Below are 22,775 nucleotides of genomic sequence, written 5' to 3'. Positions count from 1 at the left end.
GTCAGTAAGAGTTACAGATAAGGAAATTGAGTCAAAGGGTATCAGTGCAATTTTTGCTTTGTGTCAGGGCCTGGACCCTATGAAGGGATCCAGAGGTAAGTAAGGCCTGGTGCCCCCAGAGGAACCCATGGCCCAGGAGCTGGAGACAAACATGAAAACCAACAAGCACACAGAAGGTTCCGGAGCTGGACCTTGCTTTCATGGACATGGAGTGCTCAGGCCTGGGAAAGAGCATGGCCAGGAAAGGCTTCAAAGCAGGAAAGGCAGGCTGAGGGCATAGGGCTCAGAATGGCCTCACCTAGTCAGCACCCTCACCCAGAACTGCACAACATCAGCACCAAAGGAAACTGAGGCAGAGAGCAGCCTGGACAGTATGAGGGCAGGAAGAACAGTACTGTGGGGACAGATTAACATTGGCTGCTCACACCTTCTCCACAAGATGCCTGAATCCCACCCTCACCCACAGTCCAGGAGGCTCTGTATGGCTATCCCTGCCCACCCTTGTCATGGACCCTCAGTCCCTGGGCCAGACCCACCGGGTTACCTGGCCTGCTTCATTCCAGTCCCCCAGGCCCTGGTCACGTGCCCTGCCCACCAGTCTGCAAGGGTCTGGTGGGTGCCAATTCAGTCATTATGACCTGTTCCCTGCTCCATCCTATGGGCCCTCAATGGAGCCAGTGCTTGGCACCTACCTATCCCAGCACTGGGCTTGTCTCATCCTCCCTGGGCCTCCCCCGTAGTCAAGTGCTGATGAGATGAGGGCTGTGTCCTCCCAGCAATCAGACCCCAGGAGGCTAGGATACTACAGTTTTTCTGGGTTCTGGAATGTACCCTAACCTCAGCCTCAGCAGGTAGCAGGCCACCCCCTACTGCTCAGGCAGCCTGGAAGAAAAGGAGGGTCATAAAGCAGCCTGCATGGCCCTTGATACCACTGTTCCACTAGCAACTGTCGGTTTGCGTGTCCTCCCCCACTGGCCCCTGCTGTTCGTCTTACATCAGAATCTGCTCAGTCCTCCACTCCTACTCCCCTCACTCCCTCTCAGCCAACCAGGTGTTTGACCCCATGGGTGTGTGCCACATTGAGGCAAGACCCCACCTTGTGTCCCAAACTGCCCCATAACTTTCACAGAGCAAGTGTTGCAGCAGCTGAGCTGAAAGGCTGAAGAGGATTTTGCTATAAACGTGGGATTCAAGGCAGGACTACTGTATCCTCGTGTGGCCTTGACCTGTGCTAGGGTAACACACATTGCCAGTTCTGCTCCCCTGTCTCCAAGGGGGTGAGGCGAGGCCAGGGCTGGCAGAGGATATGGGAGGTGTTCCCAGCAACAGTGAGAACCCCAGTGCTCCCAGAGCTTATAATGTAGAGGGCGGAAGAGCCGTTCTGGATTTGCTCGGCACAAACCAAGTGTGTTGATCCTTTGCAGGGGTAAAGACCGATTTGGAGAGTAGGCAGAGGGGAGAAGGACTCTGTACACAAGGTTCATTCCCATGACTGGGTGCCACACAGTGGGTGACAGTGGGCTCCAGTTAGGGGACCGTTACCCAGTGTGCCCAGGCCAGTCTCTGAGCGTGCCTATTGTTTTTTTGTTTTTTTTGTTTGTTTGTTTTTGTTTTTTTGGTTTTTTTTTTTTTGCGTGCCTATTGTTGATGCACTGACTCATCATCACAGTCTGGAAGGTCCTGGTTTGGTAGTAAAATATATGGCCCCACCTATTCTGATGGACAGGGCCAAGGGGCAGGACTGAAGCACAGATGCCCAGCATGGGCTCAAAGACCAGGAGGATGAGCCCTAGTTTCCACCCAGCCCAGCACAGAGGTGGGAGAGTGCCCCCCAGAGGCAGCCTGCAGGGAGCTTGGACCAGGAGAGAGAAGAGCAGAGAAGAGGGCTACTGCGTCCCAGGGAGCAGGTCTCAGGCAGGGGTGAGGCTGGGCTGCTGTCAGACTGGACCCAGGATGCCCGGACATTCAACTCCTCTGTGCCTCAATTTCTTCATCTGCAAAGCATCAATAAAGATTTGGAATTACAAGGATTTATTGATTAAATGAGATGACCAATGTGAAATAATTTGGGAAGTTGCAAATCAGTACTGAGTTGTGTTCCCAGTAGTTTCTAGGGGAGGCTGCCCCTACCCACAGCCCCACAGAGAAAGGGAATTGGCCTGTCTATATCTGTGTTCTGGGATCTGAGGCCATTGGAGACCAAGGGCCCATGAGGTACTCCTTCAGTTGAGCAGAGACCCAATCATGGGATTCTCCAACAGGGCTTAGAAGCAATAACCAAACCCAGCCGAGGGTGTGCTCGCGTGTGCCCATGAACACACGTGCACTCATTAAGATGGGGTGCTGGCTGTGAGCGCCGAACTGTGTGCACCTGTGTGTGAAGTGAGCTGTTGCCCTGTGAAATCACTCTGAAGGGGGCTTCCGAGTTTGCTGGCACAGCCTTGATGACTTATTCAAATGGGAGACTCAGCCTGGCTATTCTCCTTAGTGAAATGACAAATTTTCCACAGCCAGGAGGATGTGGAGCAGGAGGCCTCAGTCACCTTCCCCAGTCATGTAGCGTAGAAACGGTGGTGAGTAAGAGGCAAGAGGGCCCCAAACACCGAACTGGTACTCAGACTTCCACAAGGCAAGGACCTGTGTCGGACCCTCTCCTACCATATGGGATGATGGCAGAGGTTCTAGCAAAAGGGACAGCAGGGGTCAGAGGCCAAGGTGAAGAAGCATGGTTGCAGACGGAAGGAAATAGGGGGATGCTAGTTTGTGAGGGCCAGGCCTGGCTTGCTCTCAGGACACCTTGACTCTAAATCAAGATCTCTGTCCCTGGGGCTGGCCCAGATGCTGGTCCTAGTTAGGAAAGAGCAGTTACCATCTAAATGAACCAAGCAGTTTTACCTGCTTCCAGAGCTTTCCCAAGTTTGCTGCAGGGAGAGGAGAAGGCTCTGGATGGTAGAAGTCAGAGACTGCCCTGGGTAGGAGATAGATAGGAAACAGAAGAGTTTCTGTTTCTGTTTTTGTTTCAGTTAGACTGGGCCACATGGTAAAGAGCCTTGAATGCCAAGCTAAGTAAGTTGCAGTTAGCAGGAAAGACAAAAAGTTTTGAGTGTGAGCAAGTCAGTAAGGGGGGAGGGCCCAGGCAGTGAGCTGGAATCTGAAGAAAGATCACAGTAGGTGGCTAGGGGAGCAAAGATATGATCTGGACCTGCATCAGAGGGATGTGCCCCAAGGCCTAGGGGCAGGCCAGGCCAAAGGTGCTAAGCCCCAGCTGATGCAAAGAGGGGGAGGGATCTAGGGCATTCCTGGGACTGGCTGAAGATGAATGACAGAAGGAAGGGATGGGGAGCTACTCTAGGAGGAAAGATGATACTCGAATTTTAGTCATGTATTTGAGGTCACAGTGGACTATGCCAAACAATAAAAGAGACAACAGTTCTACACTGGAGATGAGGAGCCTGAGGCTGGAGAAATCAAAGGTACTTTTTAATGGCCCCATACTGTAGAAGGCCAAGGTCAGCCCTTGAGACAGGGAGATGTCCCTTCTGCCTAGCCCAGCCACCTGTCCTCACTGTCTCCTCCTTTGGGGGTGATACAGGGCTTTCAGGGCCTGTGGTTTCCACCCTGCCTTCCAGCTGCCAGAAGTTCAGCTGGAGGGAGTTGGAGGGAAGCAAGGCCAAGCAGACCCATCTCGGGCCCTTTCCAGGGCTACAAGGTTGGCAGTTGTAACTGCTTCTCTTATTGGCACCAACCCTGTGTCAGATAGTTTATACAGATTTTGCCTCATCACCCTAAAAACCCTAGTGAGGGAAATACTGTTTTTATTCCTATTTTATAGTTGGAAAAACCAAGACCCAGAGAGGTCACCTTGTCTAAGTCACACAGGAGGAGGAAGGACTCTAGAATTGTGCTCAGGGCTCTCGGGCTCCGGGCGTAGGCTCCCACTGCTTCAATATCCATCTGTGTGCCACTTTGCTGGGCAGAGGAGAGCAAAGGAAGAGGGAAGGGAGGCAACAGAAGACTGTGACTGTGGTTAGACCCTGCTGTCCCCTCAGCAGCCATGGGGGCCAGACAGGAGCTGAAGGTCAGATGGGGATCTGACCTCCTCGTTTTGATAGACAGACTCTGAGGTGTCCCCCGATGACTCCTGACTCCTGTTGTTCTTGCCTTTGGATAACCTCCTCCCCTTTTGTTGTGTATGACACCTGTGACCAGCCTCTCGCAGGAGAACATGGCAGCAGTGGAGGGCTATCCCTCCCATAAGTGTGTAGGACTCTGTCTTGTTAGTTCAGTGGCTCTAGATCCTCCCCTTGCTGGCTCAATGGAGCAAGTGGCTATATTGGAGAAACCTGTATGGCAAGAAACTTGGAGCAGTCTCTAGGAGCCGAGGGCATCCCCTAGGAGCAGGAAGAGTGACACTCGTTCCCATGCCTGAAAGGTAGAGGACTCTGCCAACAGCCTGTGCTTGGAAGTAGGTTCCTCCCAGGTGAGCCCTCCAGAGAATAATGCAGCCCAGCCAGCACAGTGCAGGCTTGGGGGCCCCTGGGCTGTGCGTGCCTGGGCTCCTGAGTCACAGAAACTGAAGAGAGTAGATGAGGGTCACTTTAAGCGGCTGAGTGTATGATAACTAGTTAGATAGCGGAAGAAAATGAAGGCACTCAGGAGCAGTGACCTTCCTTTCAAAAAGTTGGCATGGCTGCCGGAATGGGCCTGGGATGAATATGGAAAGAGAACAAGCAAGGAGGGCAAAGGAGGTGAGGGCGTTGGCACTTTGCAGGCCCAGAGCCCTCTCCTGGCCCCAAGGTCCCAGCTAAATGCTGTGCCAGAAACTGGGCTGCACGGCACTTTGCAGGGACTGCTTCCCTGTCCCATAAACTCCAGAGCTAGGCATGACCCCCCGGCTCTCCCCCAGCCTGCAGGCAAGGGCCGAGCGGCCATGTGCTGCTGTTTGCCAGACTGGGACTCTCCACTGTCCTGCGGGTGACCAGGACATCCCTGCTGACCGTCTTGCCCACCCAGCCCTCCGCTTTTAGCCCTCACATCCTGCCGTAGGCTAGCTCTGAACGGGGGTGCCCCATGGGCCTTGGGCCACTGCCCAACTCTCCACAACCCTCCATCAGGCCTGTGTCCTTCAACAGGCTGTCTCCCAGGCCACTGTGCACTCCCTGCTGTCTCCACTCTTGAGGGAACAAGCTGGTCATCTGTGTGCTTGGGCCCCAGCCTCTGCAGGCCGCAACTGAGAGTAGCAACCAATGTCCCCACAAAATAAAGCATTTTTTTTTCTCTAAGGGCCTCCTGCCTGGAGGAGGCTCTGGGATGTGTGGACGCCTCCCTGCCTGAAGCCCACAAGCTACACAATTCAAGGAACTTCAGTGAAACCCGTTGGGGACCATCTCTTATTATGCAATGAACTAGAATGGACTTGGCCTTGCAAAGTACCACGCGAAACCAAACCCCAATTTTTATTTCTTACTGAATCCAAAGGCTATTTCAGAAAAACCAAAAAGAAAAACAAAGGAGTTACCTAAAAGAAACAAACCATAAGTTGCATTTTCTGACACTGCTGGGCTGGAAGAAAACAAAGCGTAAGCGTATGCTTTATGCCAAGCCTGAAATGAATGAACTCTTCTTTCTGCCCAAGCGCTTGGATTGGTTTTCTTAGCTAGAAAGGGACAAGATGGGGGAAGATATGGAATCCATGCCTTCCTTCCTTTCAGAAGTACCCGGGAGCGAAAGCCAGCAGTGGCTGGGCCCCAAGGCAGGACACAGACCTCCCCAGGGCCTGGATCTTCCTCTCCTCAGTGATACACCATGAAGGCAGGATGAGGGAGCTCCTCCCTGGGGCCCTGGGCCTGACCACCAGGACGGCAGGCCAGTGGTGGGCCCCAGCAAGCTCAGGAAGCCGTCCCTGGGGCCGAAGTGCCGGGTGGAGAAGGCAGGAGGCAAGCACCAGGTCTGAAGTGAGGCGAGCTGCATGGACCTGGAGGGGCACGCTGATTCAGAGTCCAAAGGCCTGAGCGGGAGCTCTGCCAGCAGCCGACTCAGCCCTGGGCCACTCACATAGCCCATCTAAGCCTCCGTTCCCTTGAAGATAAAATAGGGATACAGTTTTCCTGCCATCCTCACAGGGCTGTTGGGAAGATCAAAGGAAGATGAATCCTGTTGGCCCAGCATTAGGCTGTTACAGGGAAGGCTTACAGTCCCAACCAGGTGTCCCACAGGACCTCACTTCACGTTTTCTGAGATCATGGGGACAAGAGAGGAAGAAGAGGAGCAGGAAGCGGGCTCACTGCAGCTCCTTGGACACTCCCCCTACGAGTGTCCAATGCCTGTGTGCTGCCCCTTCCCCAGCAGGAGCTGGTGGCTGGAAGCCAGGGCCAGGTTGGGGGATGGAGAGTGGGGGTTGCCGGGACCGGGTCGTGGGGCAGAAGACTGGGGCTGGGTTAATGAAGTATGGATTGACTGGCCCAGGCGCTGATTAGCTCTGGCATTGGGCTTTTCCTGAGCAGTGGCAGCAGAATCAATACTAATCCCTTGATCCCATTAGGGGCTCCTGCGGGTCTCAGGGACAAAGTCTGTGCCTCTCTTTGAGAGGCGCGCTGTCTGGGGCTAAAGGGTAATGCTAGATAGAGCCTTGACCAGCATCCCTCCCACTATCTTCTTTTAAAATTTCCCCTCTCTCTGCCTCCTGCAGCCACATCCCTGTTCCCATGCTCAAAGGTCTGGTGCCTTCTCTAGTCACTCTGGCTGCCCTAGCTCTCTCCACCCACCCACCCCCTCCTTCTGGGTCCAGACCAGTCAGGCTGGCTGTGCTTCTGCGTGGGGAGGCCTCAGCATCTGCCTCTCAGCCCCAGTGTCTCAGGCTCCCAGATGACAGAGGACAGCTTTTTCCCCTCACACATGCAGCAGAAGCTCTCTTAACAAGCCTTTCCTCGACTGACTGCGCACGTAACTGATGTTCTCCACCCCATCTGTAAAGCACAGGAATGGCTGCCTGTGGAAGCATGATGCTGGACCTCCCCTCTGGCAGCTTGTACCAGCTGAGCCGCATGCTTACGGAGAGGCCATAATGATTGCTCCCAGCCTGTTTACAATGGTCATGCTTGCTGTCACCATCATAGGATATTATAGGAACCACATATTGCAAAGAAATAAATGTGTTGTCTCTGTGAAAACTAAGTTGAATGCTCTCAAAAGACTCCATAAGATGACTCCAGGGGGAAAGTTCTCCAAATTAGGTGAAGATGTGTGTCATAAAAAATCTTAGAGGGTACAGCACTTGAATTGCTCACCAGGTATCCTTCAAGTCCTGGACCACTTCAAAGACATCAGCACTGGAGGGTGCAGGCAGTGCGTGATGGTGAGGAAGATGTCAGAAAGGCAACATGGAACTCAGCTCAGCTGTCTCCTGGCTCTAGGAAAGGCTAAGGCCCTGTGTCAAAACAAGCTAGCCAGTGCTGAGTGGTTTGGATTTGGGGAAAGTAACCACATACAGGGCAGTCCTGGGAAAACATCACCTATTGAGCTCTTGGCACTTTAAAAGTTACTTAAGTTGAAACATATATCATATGTGCGTATTTTGAAGGACTCTTCACTTTAATGGATTCCTTTGACTAGCCAATTACCGTTCCCAGTCTTATTGGGTGACATGGCTTTAACATCCTCCAGAGACAAGTGACTTGGATTGTTTCTGAGCTTGTTTGTAACTAAACTCCATCAGACACGCGCACACACACACACACACACGTGCGCACACATGCACTCTGCAACATGAGTACTCACCACATGTCACCCTGAGTGTTGTTAAGGGAGCCTCAAAGACACCTGTGTAGAGTCCCTACCTCCCTCTCTCTGGGCTGGGAGATCCTGGAAGGAAGCCCCTACCTCCCTCTCCCATGCTGCTGCTTTGCTTTGCCGATAGAACCTGACGCAGTGCCTGCCCACTACAGATGCTGAGTTAATATTTGTTGAATGTAATTAAATAACGCTCCTCTTCAGGGACTAGGGGCATTGATGTGGTTTTCGTTTGAACACCTGTAGGCTCAGGAGGAAGCCTTTCTATCCACTTGGAATCATTCAGCCTTGAAGCCAACCTGGCCTCCAGCTCTGCCTCCCCAGGCCCAGCATCTCCTGCTCCGCCTGACTGTCTCTGTCTGATTCTTGGGCACTTCCTTCAGGATCCCAGATGCCCCCTGGTTCTCATACACAGACCATGACACCCTTAACCCCAGAGACAACTTCTTATAAATAGGTCTTCCCAGACATGGACACTCTCCATAGCTATTAAATCATGACTATGTTCCATACAAAGTTGTTAGTTTGGCTTCCTGCCTTGAATGCCCACCTGGCCCCACTTTTCCCACATAAGGCATTTCTTCTTTGTCACAGAGGCCTAACGGTCTCAACCTCAGGTTGAAGCTGGTCACAGACAGGGGTGACCAGTGTCAGATGGAGAGTCACGGCCCCAGCAAGGCCCCTGCAGTTTCCCATCAGCCACCCCTCACAGCCTCCACTCAACGCTTCCTCAGGCAACCCACTCTTCCTGACCTTGCCTCCTCCCCTCTGCTGGCCTCTGGGTGTGGCCAAGCACCTGTTCCATCTTTGTGTTGATTCTTCTGCCCTAGCCAGTGAGGGCCCAGAGGAATTCTGAGGTCTGAGCCTGCAACCACGGGCAAGCTACTGCCCTCCCCCCAAGGCACAAGCAGAAGAGCAGTCTGTGGCAAGGTGGTCATCCTTGCACTCCCATCTCCCACCCAAGCCCAGGTCTGGGGTAGGAGTAGGTGCAACTCCCAGGACCCTCCCCTGCCCCAGGTCCCACTTTCCACAAACCTGCCCCCTGCTGGCCAGCCAACTTTCTCCAAGGCTGAGGGCTCTGTGTGGCTTAATAACTGCCTGGTAATTAGCTCCACGATTTTGCTACTATGCTTATAATAGCCTCCATTAAAGTTATGGGGTTTTCAAGCCGTAATGGCTTCCAGAGTAATTAATGCACAACTGGGTTTATTGCTAAGTTTATTTTTAGAGCTTTTCTCCCTCATTCCCTCCTCCCTTTCCTTTCATAAATGTTTTGACCAAAAAGACTAGATGGGATCAAAATGATCTCCAGAGCCCCCTTACACCCTTGCCTACATCCTTCCCCCAGAACCCGCTTCCTGCTCCCACCTCCAGGGAAATTCTTGGACCCCACGGTGGAGGCAGCTTTTGCGAAGAATGTTGATTCTGAAGCAGCTCTAGGCCAGGGTCTTTGTGTAGACCTGTGCTCACCCTGCACCTGAGCCGGCTTTGAGGCTCTGGGACCTGGAACCTCTCTTCCTATAGTCCCACTGACAGCATGGAGGCAAAGGATCAGTACTTAGGTCTGGCTTTACCATGACCTCATTACAGCCTTGGACAAGCACTGACCTTCTCTGGCCTCAGTGACTTCCTTGTGAAATGGGGTTACAACGGTACCTGTGGCCAGAGGTGCCATGAGGATTGAGTGTGATGTGTTGAGTGTCATTTCTGAACATCACCAAGTGCTGCCTAACAGCTTGTTATTACGAACGACAGCCCAAGCAGACAAGCTTGGGGAGGTTGAGCAAGTGCCAGAGGTAGGAGGCTTGGGGTAAGGGGCTGCCCAGAGGGGGAAAATGTAAAAGCAGGCAAGTGCAGGCACTGAGCAGGCTGAATTTGCATGCAGTAGATTGGCCCAGAGCTTGCCTCTCTGGTGCTTTCTCCACCCTGGACTTAACCCTCCCCAAGATGAAGGACATTTGGAAAAGCTTCTTTTTTAATCACTAAGAATCCGAAGGAACTCTCCCAACCAGGCCTCCTAGGAGCTCCCCTGTCCTCCATCAAATGTGGCCTGAGGTCACCCAGCCAAACTGAGGCCTTGACTCAGCTCTTTGTAGCCTTGTCCGTGGCCTTGGAGTCGGGGGTGCAGGCTGGGGGTGGCAAGAGGTCACTCCACTTCGTCCTACTGAGCACACAAGAACCAGATAAGCCTCCTGGGGTAGGACATTGGGTTCTGTCACCTGATGGGGGCCATGAAAGAGGAGTTTTAGAATTATTCTCCCTGCTCTGTGTCCACATCGTTTGTCCCTGCCTGTAACGTTTCAGCCTGGGGGACTTTCCATTTCCCTGAGGAAGGTGGGGCCGCCTGTTTACCACCTGCCTCCAAGGAGATGGTGGAGGGAGAGCGGGCCTCTCGTAGGCAGGCGGCTGGCGGGGACGCGCTGGCTGAAACAGCGGTGCTCTTCACTGGAAGACATACTTCTTCCACAAGGTGACAAACCTATTTGGAGAGAGGACCAGACAAGGAGAGGAAAACACACTGTTTCCCAAGCTGGGTGGGTGGGAGTCGGACAGAGGTTCTCCTTGACCTTGGCTCTTGACACTGCCAGAGGGGGAGAACATGTGCTACCGGGGCTGGACTAGGCAGCTGCCATTTCCAAGGCATATCACTGCCCAGGGCTGGGCGCTAGAGGCAGTGGGCATGCCAGAACCAGCCAAGGGCTGCCTGGATCCTGCATCTTGCACAGGGCTCAGCACAGAAGGAGAAAGGAAGGCAGAGAATAGGGTGTGACAGTCTCCACAGTGGTCATGAGGGCTCCTTGCCTACTGTCCTTGTCACACAAGACAAGGCCCAGAGAAGGATGCTGACAGACACTCACTCTGCAGAACTGAGGCTACCGGGCTCATCCTACTTACAGAAAGGGAATCTCTCCTGGAACCCCGTTGTTTGCATTGTAAGTGTTGTCTCCTCAGCATATGACAGCCTCCACAGGGACCCTCTTCACCTTGCTGATATCCAAGCCATGTGAAATTCACAAAAATTCCCAACGTGATGTTGACAAAGGGAAGGCACTTGCTGCATTTCCTTCTGGGGCCTCTCCCCAAAAACATCTTTTGTTGGCCCTCACCCCAAAGTTGACCCCTTTATCTAGGCTATGAAAGAAACCATCTGGACACATGTGGACATCAGAGTAGCTAACAGGTCTTGAGTTACTCACTCAAGGTACCAGACGCCATTCTGTGGCCTTTGTGGGTATGAACTGATTTAATTCTCAAAACCTTGTGAAATAGGTAGTGATCATATCCCGTTTCACAGATGAGAAAACAGAGAGGCGCAGAGAGCACCCATAACTTGGTAAAGAGCATATGGCTTATTGGTGGCAGAGTTGGGATTTAAAACAAGGCACGTGTGTCTCAAGGTCATGCCCGTAACTTCTGTGCCCTGCTGAATCATGTAACTGGGCACCACCATGTCCCCATGCCTTGGGGGGACAGAAGTTCATTTCATTCAGGCAGGCAAGTTGGGGCAGTCCTCAGGGAGATGGCAATCCACACTCGACTGGGCAGACCCCAATGCTGTGAGCCCCACAGCAAGGCCCCAGGTCTCTGGCCATCCTGTTCTGCTCTCTCTTGCAGGTGTCCACTTCACAGGGTTCCTGATCGTGCCCTTGGACAGCCACCCCTTCTCAGTCTCTGGTCTGGCCAGACTCCGCAAACCTGCTTCCGCAATGGGTGGGTTGTGAGTGCTGGTAAGACCTGCTAGCCAACATTCGGCTTCTCTGCTCTCCCTGTGCCTGGCCTGCCCGGCCCATTCCTATTCTTTTCTCCCCTGTGCTCACCACTGTCTGCTGCCGTCGCCCCTGGGGCCACCCTTCTCCTGACCTTGCCACCGCTCAGGTAACGAGGAGCTGTGGGCCCAGCCAGCCTTGGAGATGCCGAAAAGACGGGACATCCTTGCGATTGTCCTCATCGTACTGCCCTGGACACTACTTGTCACCGTGTGGCACCAGAGCACCATCGCGCCTCTGCTCACCACGCACAAGGGTGAGCCCCCCAACCTCTGGCCCCAAGTCCCAGCCAGGCTTCTGTTTTAAGAATGACCACAAACAACAACGATGGAGCTCATGGTTTCATTTATTAGGCAGCTGGGAGGTCAATGACCTTACCTTTAGGGATGTCTTGGTCCCTTTGGGAATGTGAAGAATATCCCCACACATATGTATGTCCAGAAACACACACACATGCACAGAGACATGTACAGAGACACACATGCAGAGACCCCACGCACAACTCTGCATCCAGTCTCAGGACGTGTAAGAATTGGTTGTTCTCCGCTGTGGGTAGCGAAGGATGAATGGACAGGATTTCTGGCCTGTGTTTTAAAACTCTTCAGGGAGAGCATAATGTTTGGTTCTTTTTCCTGCTTAGGCAACCCTGACCTACTCAGTCCTACCTAGTGAAAATAGGCCTGGATAGAGAAAAAGTCCCACAAAGCACTTGTGAATGAACAGGCTGGAACGAGGTTCTCCTGGCTCTGAGTCCAGAGACTTCCCCTCCACCAGGCTGCCTTTCCTTCTCTGTGCCTGGCCCCTTCGATGTGCCCTTCATCTAGCCTGCCCCCTCATTCCTTGGTCTCTCATCTCACACTCTTCTACCCTCCAGTGTACTCCATGCACACACAGCCTCAATCCTCTAAGGCAGCAATTATCCTATTGAAACGTACATCACATTACAGGATAAAATAAAAAAGCACCCAGGCCCATCCCAAAGAGCCGTTGGATCCAGGGTAGGGCCTGCAGATCTAACATGGAGCTCATAAGCCCAAGCGATTTGGATGCCGTCAGTAGTCAAAAATCCTAGTCAGAAGCCAGGCTGCTTCACAGGTATGCAGTGGGTCCTGCTCAGCCCCAGAAGTTCCTGAAGCTTCCATGAGGAAGACTTTCCAGGCTGAAGATCAAGGAATTCTCACTGCCCAATGCTGAGCACTTAGAGCCTCTCCTGACATTTATCCTCCACCATCTATCTTTGGTGCTCTTCATTTTGGAATTGTTATCCCACAACCACATCATTCCAGAAGGGTGAAAGCTACCATATGCAAAGTGACATAATATCATGTGGATTCCATTCCTGGCAGAGCTCTAGGGTCAGAGGTGTCCGAATGTTTTGCTAAGCACCGATGCTGCTGCCTAGGGTTGTGGAGCTGGCATTCTGTCTCCTGAGTATACCAAGAGGGGCTGAACAAAAGCCTCTGAAATCATGTCAGGGTGGCTGGGAGGCCTTTGTGACTCAGAAATTGCAGAAGCCCTGAAGACAGCACAAAGGGCTAAGATCACACTGTGGCCAGGTCAGAAGGCATAGAGAACCTTCCCAGGGCCCAGACCCACCTGTTTGGGAGGACTTAAATGGAAGAAAAAGTGGGGAAGATGGCTTTGAATCTTTCTTCCCAGGCCTCAGTTTCACTGACTGCAGAATAAATAAACCCTTATATATCTTGATCAGAATCCCCAACACCCATCTCTCTTACCTCAACTTTGTTGTTTTCCCAGTTTGACCCCAAAACCCTTCCAAAATGTCGACTTTGATCAACAGAGGCTGAGCCAGTCTCCTGACATGTACGTTCACACCCTTGGGGTCATGGTGTCTCCTGCCCCAGTTGCAGGTTCCATCACTGTATGTCTTATTGTACTGTTGACCTGTGTGAACTCCCTAAGAGCCAGAGCTGGTACCACCTCCCAGAGCCCAGCGGCACACCTCATACAAGCACCATACACACCCCATCTGCTGACAGTGATGGGAAGGAGGAGAGGTGACAATGGCTGACTCCCAGCATCCTCTCTGGGACCATACCTCTACCCCATGGTGAGAATGCTTCTTTCATCCCTTCTCTGGCTGCGGGAAGCCATGCAGACACAGGGCTGGCAACTGTTCTCGCTCTACACACGAGGAAAGAGAACATGCCTAGCAGTGTTCTGAGTCTTTTACGTATATTGACTTAGTCCTAGAGTAACTCAGTAAAGTCGATGCTATTATTAGCTCCATACTACAGTTGCTAACATTGAGGCATCAGAAGCTGAGGAATCTGCCCAAGGGCAGTAGTTAATGATAGAACTGAACAGGGTCTGAGCCCAGGCATTCAGATTCCGAAGTATGTCCTTTGACTTTTACCACCTCCTGCTGAGATGCTGTGAGAGCAGTGAGGGCCACACAGTTGTTCAAACAAAAAGACTTAACTTGTAGAGGAGGGGCTCATTAAAAGCAAGAATACCAATGGCCCTGATTTCCCCTCTTGATAGAACTACTAGCATCAGTAATGAGGAAAATGTCCAGGATCTAGAAAAATGTTGGTTTAGAGCTGCCCCAGCCAGAACAGGTTGCCTTCAGGAAGGAATGGGTTCCCCGTGGCTGTGAGTGTTCCACCAGAGGCCAGGGCTCTGCAAGGTTCCACACACTGTCCCTCGTGGTAACTCGGGGAGTAAGGCTTATACACTAGAAGGATGTTAGCACAGCTGGGGTCAGTGGTACAGCTAATCTCCCAGACGGTTGAATGAGTCCAGAATGTACAGATCGGGAGATTGACATGGAAGCAGCAGAAGAGCTAAACCTAGGTTTCCACTCTGTCTTTTGGTGTAGGCCAAAATTTAAGAACATCTAAAAGTACAAACAACGAGTTCAGGATTCACAATTATCCTGACAACCATAGGCATAACCCTGGAAGGAAATGTGATACTTAAGGATGAAATTCTACACCAGGTTTCATAAGACCAGGAAGGGGGTGGCCCCACTTAAGTAGAAATTTGTGGAAAATGGGGCTGAGCCAAAGTCAGGCTCATCGAGTCCACAGTGTGCTGTGGCTAGAAAAATCCTAAGGCTGGGCTGGGGCTGTGTGGCAGCTACACCAGTGCAGGGGGCAAGCGCAGGCAGCTCTGGCCAGATGGGGAGGGCAAAGCACTAGAGTGGGCAGCATCCCGACACTGTGTCATATAAAACCCAAAACATTTCAGAAGTGGGAAGGCAGTCTTGGAATTTGGCCAGCCACGCTCAAATAACTACAGAGCTGTCAAATGTGAGAAGGAGGAAGAGGTTATTTCTGTGCCCTTTCAGGAGTCAGAACTAGGAAAATGCCCGAGAGAATTCCAAGGATGCAGCTTTCTCTCTTAGCTTAAAAGCTAGAGCCCCAGGCAGGTTTCGGATGACAATCCTGCAGGAGTGGAGGAGAGGTTTGTCTTAGCGGGACGGATGGCCTCCTGCCCAGTACCTGAGGCCAGAGCCAGGCCTGCGCGGTCCGTCCCCACAGCGTGTGTCTCCCAACCCCACAGATGACGGCAGTGACCCCCGGCGCGACGCGCCCCCGGGTGCTGACCCCCGGGAATACTGCATGTCGGACCGTGACATCGTGGAGGTAGTGCGCACGGAGTACGTGTATACACGGCCCCCGCCGTGGTCGGACACACTGCCCACCATCCACGTGGTGACGCCCACCTACAGCCGCCCGGTGCAGAAGGCTGAGCTGACGCGCATGGCCAACACGCTGCTGCACGTGCCCAACCTGCACTGGCTGGTGGTGGAGGACGCGCCGCGCCGGACCCCGCTAACCGCACGCCTGCTGCGCGACACCGGCCTCAACTACACGCATCTGCACGTGGAGACGCCCCGCAACTATAAGCTGCGCGGCGACGCCCGCGACCCGCGCATCCCTCGGGGTACCATGCAGCGCAACCTGGCCCTGCGCTGGCTGCGTGAGACTTTCCCGCGCAACTCCAGCCAGCCGGGCGTGGTGTACTTCGCCGACGACGACAACACCTACAGTCTGGAGCTCTTTGAGGAGGTGTGGGACGGGGCAGAAGGCGGGGAAGTTGGGGGGAGGATGCCGGCTCAGGGCCTCTGGTGTGGGGCCCAGGGACTCTTCCTGAGGGGCCCTTTGGAATGGGTACATAGAGAAAACTTGGGGTTTGGCCACGTTGGGGGGGGATGGGGGCGGGGGGACGATGTCGGTGCCAGTGCCAATTGGGGTCCGTGTAGACTGCGGGTAACCAGGGAAGAGATGAAGAAAACTCGCAAGTCTCATTTGTCACCACTAGTTAAAGGGAAGAAAGTTGGTGGTGGTGAAGTTCTTAGACCAAAGTCTTGGCCTTAGAAGCATTGTCTCAGTAAAGGCCTCGAGTGGGGTCATTCTATGTGGAACAGCTTGTCCTTGGTGTTTGTGAGTCATGAGTCTGGGGCAGGGGAAGGAGTCATTCTAGACTCTAAATTGGAAAGATAGAGGTTTTGCAGGAGAGGAAGCTGGACTGCAAGTCTTGCAGAGAAGAAGCATGTCAGCTGGGTGAGAGTTCAGGCCTTGTTCATAGTGAGGCAGGTTTCCCTATAGGTGCCCCCCGTGGAGAATGCATCTGGAGACAGGGCTGGGCTGGATCCCCTGGTATGGCTTCAGATGGCCTGTCTGCATAGAGTTAATTGAGTTCCCCTTCTCTGGGGACAGGTTCCATTCCCCATCAGCAGTGCCACCTGCCCTGACTCTGGATCCCCTCTTGTAGATGCGCAGCACCAGGAGGGTGTCTGTGTGGCCCGTTGCCTTCGTTGGTGGCCTTCGGTACGAGGCCCCACGGGTCAACGGGGCAGGGAAGGTGGTCGGCTGGAAGACAGTGTTCGACCCACACCGACCATTTGCAATAGACATGGCTGGATTTGCCGTCAACCTGAGGCTCATTCTACAGCGTAGCCAGGCCTACTTCAAGCTGCGTGGTGTGAAAGGAGGCTACCAGGAAAGCAGCCTCCTCCGAGAACTTGTTACCCTCAATGACCTGGAGCCCAAGGCAGCCAACTGCACCAAGGTAAACCCTCCCAGAACTGACACCTATAATGCAAGCTTTTTCCAGCCCATCCAAACCCTCCTTTAGATCAGAGGGAAGGAAATAAAGACCTCAAAACAGGCCCGCAAAGGACCAGCCTAGAGCCATGCCTTCCTAGAACACCCTCCTAGGAAGGTAGTTTATCCCATCCAAGGCTGTCACACTAAAGTCAAGCAGGGAAATAGAGAGGGTCAGTGAGCAGGGCCAAGGGTTACCTTTCCCCCAAAACCTCCACACAGCAAAGCTCCGCAACCGCCCTGCCAGAAGTGTGTGCACATATGTACGAACACATGCCTGCCTGGGTACATGCACACACATGCATGGGCGCACACAACACATGCATGCACGTGGACAGGCACACACCACTTCTGGTTTGGAATTCTCCAGCTAGGGCCTAAACTATCACTAGTTTGATCCGAATCCTCCTGAAGAAATTCTTCCCTCTCTGGAGAGACCTATGAAGAAATACAGGGGAAGACAAAAAGCAAGATGTTTTGGAACTGATCTATTTTCTGTAGCTATACACCTTTTGTTTCCAACAGATATTTTGAATGCATCATATGTATAAACAGCAAGAATGTGGGGGTGGGGGAGGTAGGTGGGAATAACAATAGAGAAAATCTTAATGGAACGGGGTCAGAACAGGAGGGGCAGGAAAAGTACTCGCAAAGCGTAGGAGAGAGCAGGGAGGTGGTGGGCTGAGGTCAGGGGGGCCTGCCGCATGCTGTTTCATGTCTCTGGACACACAGATCCTGGTCTGGCACACACGGACAGAGAAGCCAGTGCTGGTGAATGAGGGGAAAAAAGGCTTCACTGACCCTGCTGTGGAGATCTGAGCCCCAGGATACAGGTATGGCAGGGACGAGGGTAAACCACACACTCGATGCACATCAAGTTTGGATGCAGAATAAATCTGCAGAGGCTTTTCCTCTCGTTTTTAATTGTGGGAGGACAGGGCAAAAGGGGGCAAGAGCGGAAGGGGCATAGCTGAAGTCCTCGTCCCGTTGTGCCACCTGGAAGTTCACAAGAACCAACTTCCATCACACAGCTGGGTCCTTCTGCCACCAGCTCCTTGGAAGGCCTCACCTTCTAGACATGGCCTCATGACAGCCTTCTGTCATTACTGCTATTATCTTGGCCACAGCTCCAGTCCCGTTGCAGGGTGGTGCTATGTAGACTCTTTCTCCGAGGCTCTGTCTTCCCCTGTGGTCTTCAGCCATGCTTCTGTGACAGGGACCCCTCGCTCCCTGCCTCCACCTCATCAAGCACATCCATGTGTTTCCTAGTAGTAACCGTGTCGTGCTGAGCTGAAAGCAGGGACCCTAGAGCCTAGTTCAGCCTCCAGGCCTACCACTTTTCACCCTTTGACTTAACTTACTTTCTCTCAGTCTGTTTTTTGATCTGTAAAATGGGTTTTGGGGGGCACCAGAAACACTCTTTGGTACCCAAGAAGTCATATAGGTATTGCTATTTTTATTTGATTCTTTAAAACTTTCTATGGAAGTAGATCACAGGATCTATCTATATTTTAGAGGTTAAGAAACAGTGTTCAGAAAAGCTATATGAAGTGAACTGTGCCAGCTGATTGTCCAAGTCAGGAAGTTTCTGTGGGCTTTTCTATGTCATTACAGAGGTGAGAGCTCAGACAGTGGGATACACCTCTGTCCTCTGGCCCCAGAGTTAAGCTTCAGCTTTCCTATCATGTTCACAACTGCCTTGCCCACAGGAGATCACAGGGTGTCAGTCTGCCTGCTTTGTGCCCTGAACCAAAAAATCAGCTTGACCAGTGTGGCTGAAATTGCATCAGTCCAGAGCCCTGTTCCCTGCCTCCTCACCTGGTCACCAGAAGAACCCACCTGCCTTTCAATAAGGGATCCACAAAGGACTCTGAGGGTTGGGCTTTGCAGAGCTCCTGGGTGAACTATGATGGGGGCTCAGGATTAGGAAGTTTGGCCAGAACGGCTGCCCCTCACCTGCCTCCCCACATCGAGCCTCACCCATATTCCTCCTCTCCCCTTCACAGGAGCCTCCTTCTCAGATCCTGTGCCTGGCCTTCCATCTTCTCCCCATGACTGATGGTCCCTCCGAGGCAAACTCCTAAGGAATCACCATCATTCTACTTTCTATTCTGGGAGCTTCAGAGAGAGCCCAGCTTGATGCCAGGACAAAGGACGGAGAACCTAAAGCACAGAAATCCCAGACCTGTTGTTCTCTTCCATCTAGCATGACCAGGGGCCCAGCTGCTAGCCAAGCCATGCCAGCCAGCGAACCAGTGCCCCAGCATGCCTCCCCAGAGCTTCCTGCACTGACAGGGCCTGCGGGAGCAGACACAATGGGCACTGAAGCCCTGGAGTGAGGCCAGGCTGGGAGAGAGGTGAAAAGACCCTGGCTGTCAAGTGCAGTGTGGCCTTCCCTGGCTCCCTGCTCCTGGGGCCCAGCATGACCGCACAGGCCATCCGGCCAGGGAATTCTGAAGACTGGAGAGCAGCCCCCTGCCCAGGCATCAGGAACACCCCCTCCCCTCCTCAGAGAGCTGCTCTCAAGTAGACATACCTCTCTGGCTTTCCTCTGGTTCTCATTTCCAGAGCATAAGTCTGTCTTTGATCCCAACTGATGACCACCCTGCATGAGGGGAACCTGAGCCTGCCATCAGGCTCCCCCATACCTCAGGCTGTGGTAGGAGTGGAGCCCCTTACTCTGGCCCCACATCCCCAAGCCTGCTCCTTCCAGTACAGAGAAGGAGGTGGGCCCTTGAGCCAGCACAGGTCATGGACTGACCTGGACTAAGACCATGCAGGTTTCTGTCTAGACACTGCCTCCCCACTGTCCACTGGGCTCCAGGGCCCCTCGCCTGGGCTGGGACTGGGGAGGTTAGGAGCCCTCTTTCTGGAGCTCTTGAGAACCACAGACCTCAGGGGCTAACGTGAGCCAGGGGTGGACAAGGTGGAAAGAAGAGGGAGGTAGGGGCAGGTAGGGGCAGCTCCTCTGGTTGGGAGGGGTGGGAGGGAGGGGTAAGGGCCTTGGGTTAACAGAAGGATTTGTGGAAAAGGGGCAGAGATCATCTGGACCCTGAGGGGAAAGGAAACCTGAGCACACACTACTTTGGAAAATCATTCTATTTTAAACACATAATGGGAATGAAAACCTCCCTTGTCCCTAAGTTGAGAGCATGAGGAATAAGCCTGCTGCTTGTCCTCCTCTCTCCCCAGTTACCCACCCCCAAGAGAAAGAACAGTGTGCATGTGTTGCCCCCTGTACCAGGAGAGGCCCCTGACAGGGACAGGCCTCTTCTGATTCTCTCACTCATGCTCCTGAAAGTTGGAAGCACAATTTTCCTCCCAAGTGGAGGAAAGGGAAAGGCCTGAGCCTACTGAAGAGGTGTTTATTTTTTAACGCTAACAGCCCCCCCCCCCCCCGTTTAAACTCACAGGACCAGTCTGAGGACTGCTGAGAACCCACTCCTGGGTGGGTGGGTAGGAGTCAGTCCAGCAACCTAACATTCAAAAAATAGCCTTGGCTGCCGATTTTGAAATGGATTTAACTTCCCACAGCATTCGTGAAACCATCCAGTGGGATCCTGTCTGTGAGAACCCTGAGACACCTTGTGAGACGTTCCCCCAGACTCTTACACTTTCGATGGCGGCTCTGGAATCAACCCCTCGGAGCCAAGTGGGGTGGTGCGGGAGGGAAGGGAGGAGATGTGCACAGGGCACCCACCAAACGGGTGAATTTATGCCCAGGCACGGCACTGCCTCACTCACCAAAACCAGCCCTGAATGCTCAGGTCAGCCTGGCTGGTCTTAGGCCACCTTCTTAGCCAAAAACCCAGGGCTCATTTTTCAGGAAATTGATAATGAACAACAAAATGGGATATCCTCTCTCGGTTTTTGTTTTTGTTTTTTTGGCAGATGCTATTTCTGTTGTTTCCACCTAATAGCCTCTCTCTTAGCTGCATGTGTATTTATTTATAATTATAATCCTGGTGGACTGCAGCTTTCATCTTTGTTGGGAATGAGTTTTTTCCAAATCAGAGCTGGGTCCATTACAACAATTTGTTTCCCAGACCCAGTCTGTTCCTGCTCCCCACCACAAAGGAGTGAGGCTGGGGGCTCAGAGCCCCGAGAACAGAGCCTATGGGGGAGGGCAGAGCCCATGCAGCTGCACCATCTGGTCTGTTTTAATTTAACTGTATTTAATTTGTTTCCAAAATTAAAAGTCAAACATGGTTTTTAACAGCCCTAATCTTCTGCAGCCCTGCCTTACTTTATTCTCAGAAACTGTCTTAACTATCCAACAAGTATTTATTTGGCGGGCATTATTCTAGGATCTAGTACAGAGCAGTGAAAAACCAGAGCACTTGTCTTCATGGTGCTTCCCTCCTTGGGAAACAATACAGATGGACACTAGGCAAACTGACAGTATTTCAGATGTGATCTGGTCTAAGGAGAAGTATGAGGCCAGATGGGGGTGTCAGAGTGTAGCTGAGGAGGAGCTGGTCTCCTCTCCAGGGCCATCAGAAGAGCCTCCCTGATAAGGGGACAGAGCAGAGCTGCAGTGTGCAGACAGGCACTTACCTGGGTCAGAGCTTTCTGGAAAATAGAACTTGCTCCCATGGGGAGAGTACTTAGCATGTTTGAAGATCAGCAAAAAGCCCAGTATGCCTGCAACTGACTGGCAAGGTGGGAAGGGGTAGATGGGAGGTGGGATGGACGCAGTTGATGGAGGGTGCAGAAGCTGTTGGCTCTGGAAACCAGGGCAAAGCTTTTGGCTTCTCTCCCGAGTGAAAAGGTAACTGGAGCCATTGGAAGGTTTGGAGCAAAGGGCCAACATGATCTAATTGACCTGTAAAGAAATCACAGTGGGCAGGGCAGGCTAGGGGAGGCAGCCAATGCTGTGACCCAGGCAGGAGGTGATGGTGAGTCAGAAGAGCAAACCTTGCGGCACTGAGAAGTAGTCAGGTTCTGGACCTGTTTGAGGTACAGCCAGGAGAAGCAGCTGATGGTGTGGCTGTGCCATATGAAAGAGAGGAGCCAAAACTAATCTGAGACAGAGTATAGAACTGCCCATTTCCTGCTACCGGCAGAGTGCAGGAGGAATCCCAGAAGAGTCATGGGAGTTTGGTGTCACACGCAGGAAAGAAGGTGAGTGGACACTGAGTGAGCCTGGAGGTAAATATCAGAGAGCATGAATGTTGAGGCTGTTTACAAACCACCATTCAGTGAGGCCACCCACAGTGAGTGTGGACAGAAGGAAGTAAAGACCCAAGGAGCAGGCCTGGAGACCTTCAGCATTTAGAGGTAGGGGTTATGAAGAGTCTTCTAAAGACCGTATGATGAGGCCATCCAGTAGGGAAGGCCTGGACAGACCATGAATAAATGCTGGAAGATGAGCTCTGCCAAGGGGCTCTGATAGAAGTTGCAGGGCTAGCTGACAGATAAGAAGATCAAGAACAGTAAGTTGGTGCAAGAGGAGCAAGGCAGCCCTGCACAGATTTGGATAAAAGCAATTCAAGAGGATTCTTCACTTTACAAAAGGATCACAGTAAGGTTCATTTAAATACCAGTTCCCTATAACATTTTCCAAGAGAAGCCAACTTTTACATACACCTTTGTAAAATCATGCTCGGGTGTAAGGTAAGGCACAATGACACTGCTCCCCAGTGTTGGCCGTGCCCAAGCCCTGGTCTTATCCACGTGTTAGCTTTGCTTTCCTTTCCAAGGCAATTCAGGAATAGCAGATGAGTTTGTGGCACAAGACTGGGGACTTTACCAGTGGCTATGCACCACAAATGCCCCCTTCCTTAGCCAAGCCCAAGATGCGAGCCATGGGGCTGCTGGGAACCTCATGGCCTCCTAGTCTCCAAAGGTCTTTATGGGCTCCAGGCACAGGCACCATCCCAAGGAGGTGTTGGCTTTCTAACTTTGATTACTATTGAAGATAATCCAGTGGCAGTACAATACAGATGTGATGTGTGAGGAAAACTCACCTGCTAACTCACCCACTAATGGAGAGCTCTTGGCTGTCCAGCAGATTCTTACCACCTGCCCCCCAGCACCAGAATGGCTTCTGGCCAATGATTTCCCCTCCCCAATGGCACTTCCAATCCACAGTGACACTTCAGGCAGAATGAAGGTCAGAAGGGAGGTGGTAAGGGAACCAGGG

General features: G+C 52.6%; 1 protein-coding gene across 3 annotated transcripts in view; it reads left to right on the top strand.

The window, feature by feature from the left end:
• B3GAT1 (beta-1,3-glucuronyltransferase 1) overlaps positions 1-20,855 on the top strand; it is a 29,895-nt gene extending 9,040 nt beyond the window's left edge. The window contains exons 2-7 of one of the 3 annotated variants that reach the window (XM_032358285.1): positions 11,404-11,516; positions 11,665-11,811; positions 15,084-15,592; positions 16,299-16,595; positions 17,363-17,463; positions 18,637-20,855. In XM_032358285.1, the coding sequence (XP_032214176.1) occupies positions 11,700-11,811; positions 15,084-15,592; positions 16,299-16,595; positions 17,363-17,449 (1,005 nt within the window). In that variant the 5' untranslated portion in view covers positions 11,404-11,516; positions 11,665-11,699 and the 3' untranslated portion in view covers positions 17,450-17,463; positions 18,637-20,855. Of the gene's footprint in view, positions 1-7,949; positions 11,517-11,664; positions 11,812-15,083; positions 15,593-16,298; positions 16,596-17,362; positions 17,464-18,636 lie in introns of those variants that run through there. The other 2 variants (XM_032358284.1, XM_032358283.1) reach the window with 2 other exon arrangements.
• The last annotated feature ends 1,920 nt before the right edge of the window (positions 20,856-22,775 follow it).

Source organism: Mustela erminea, chromosome 9 (assembly GCF_009829155.1).
Source record: "Mustela erminea isolate mMusErm1 chromosome 9, mMusErm1.Pri, whole genome shotgun sequence".
NCBI classification, from domain to species: Eukaryota; Metazoa; Chordata; class Mammalia; order Carnivora; family Mustelidae; genus Mustela; species Mustela erminea.
The sequence above is the reverse complement of the archived record's forward strand: the minus strand, read 5'-3'. Positions and strand labels throughout refer to the sequence as shown.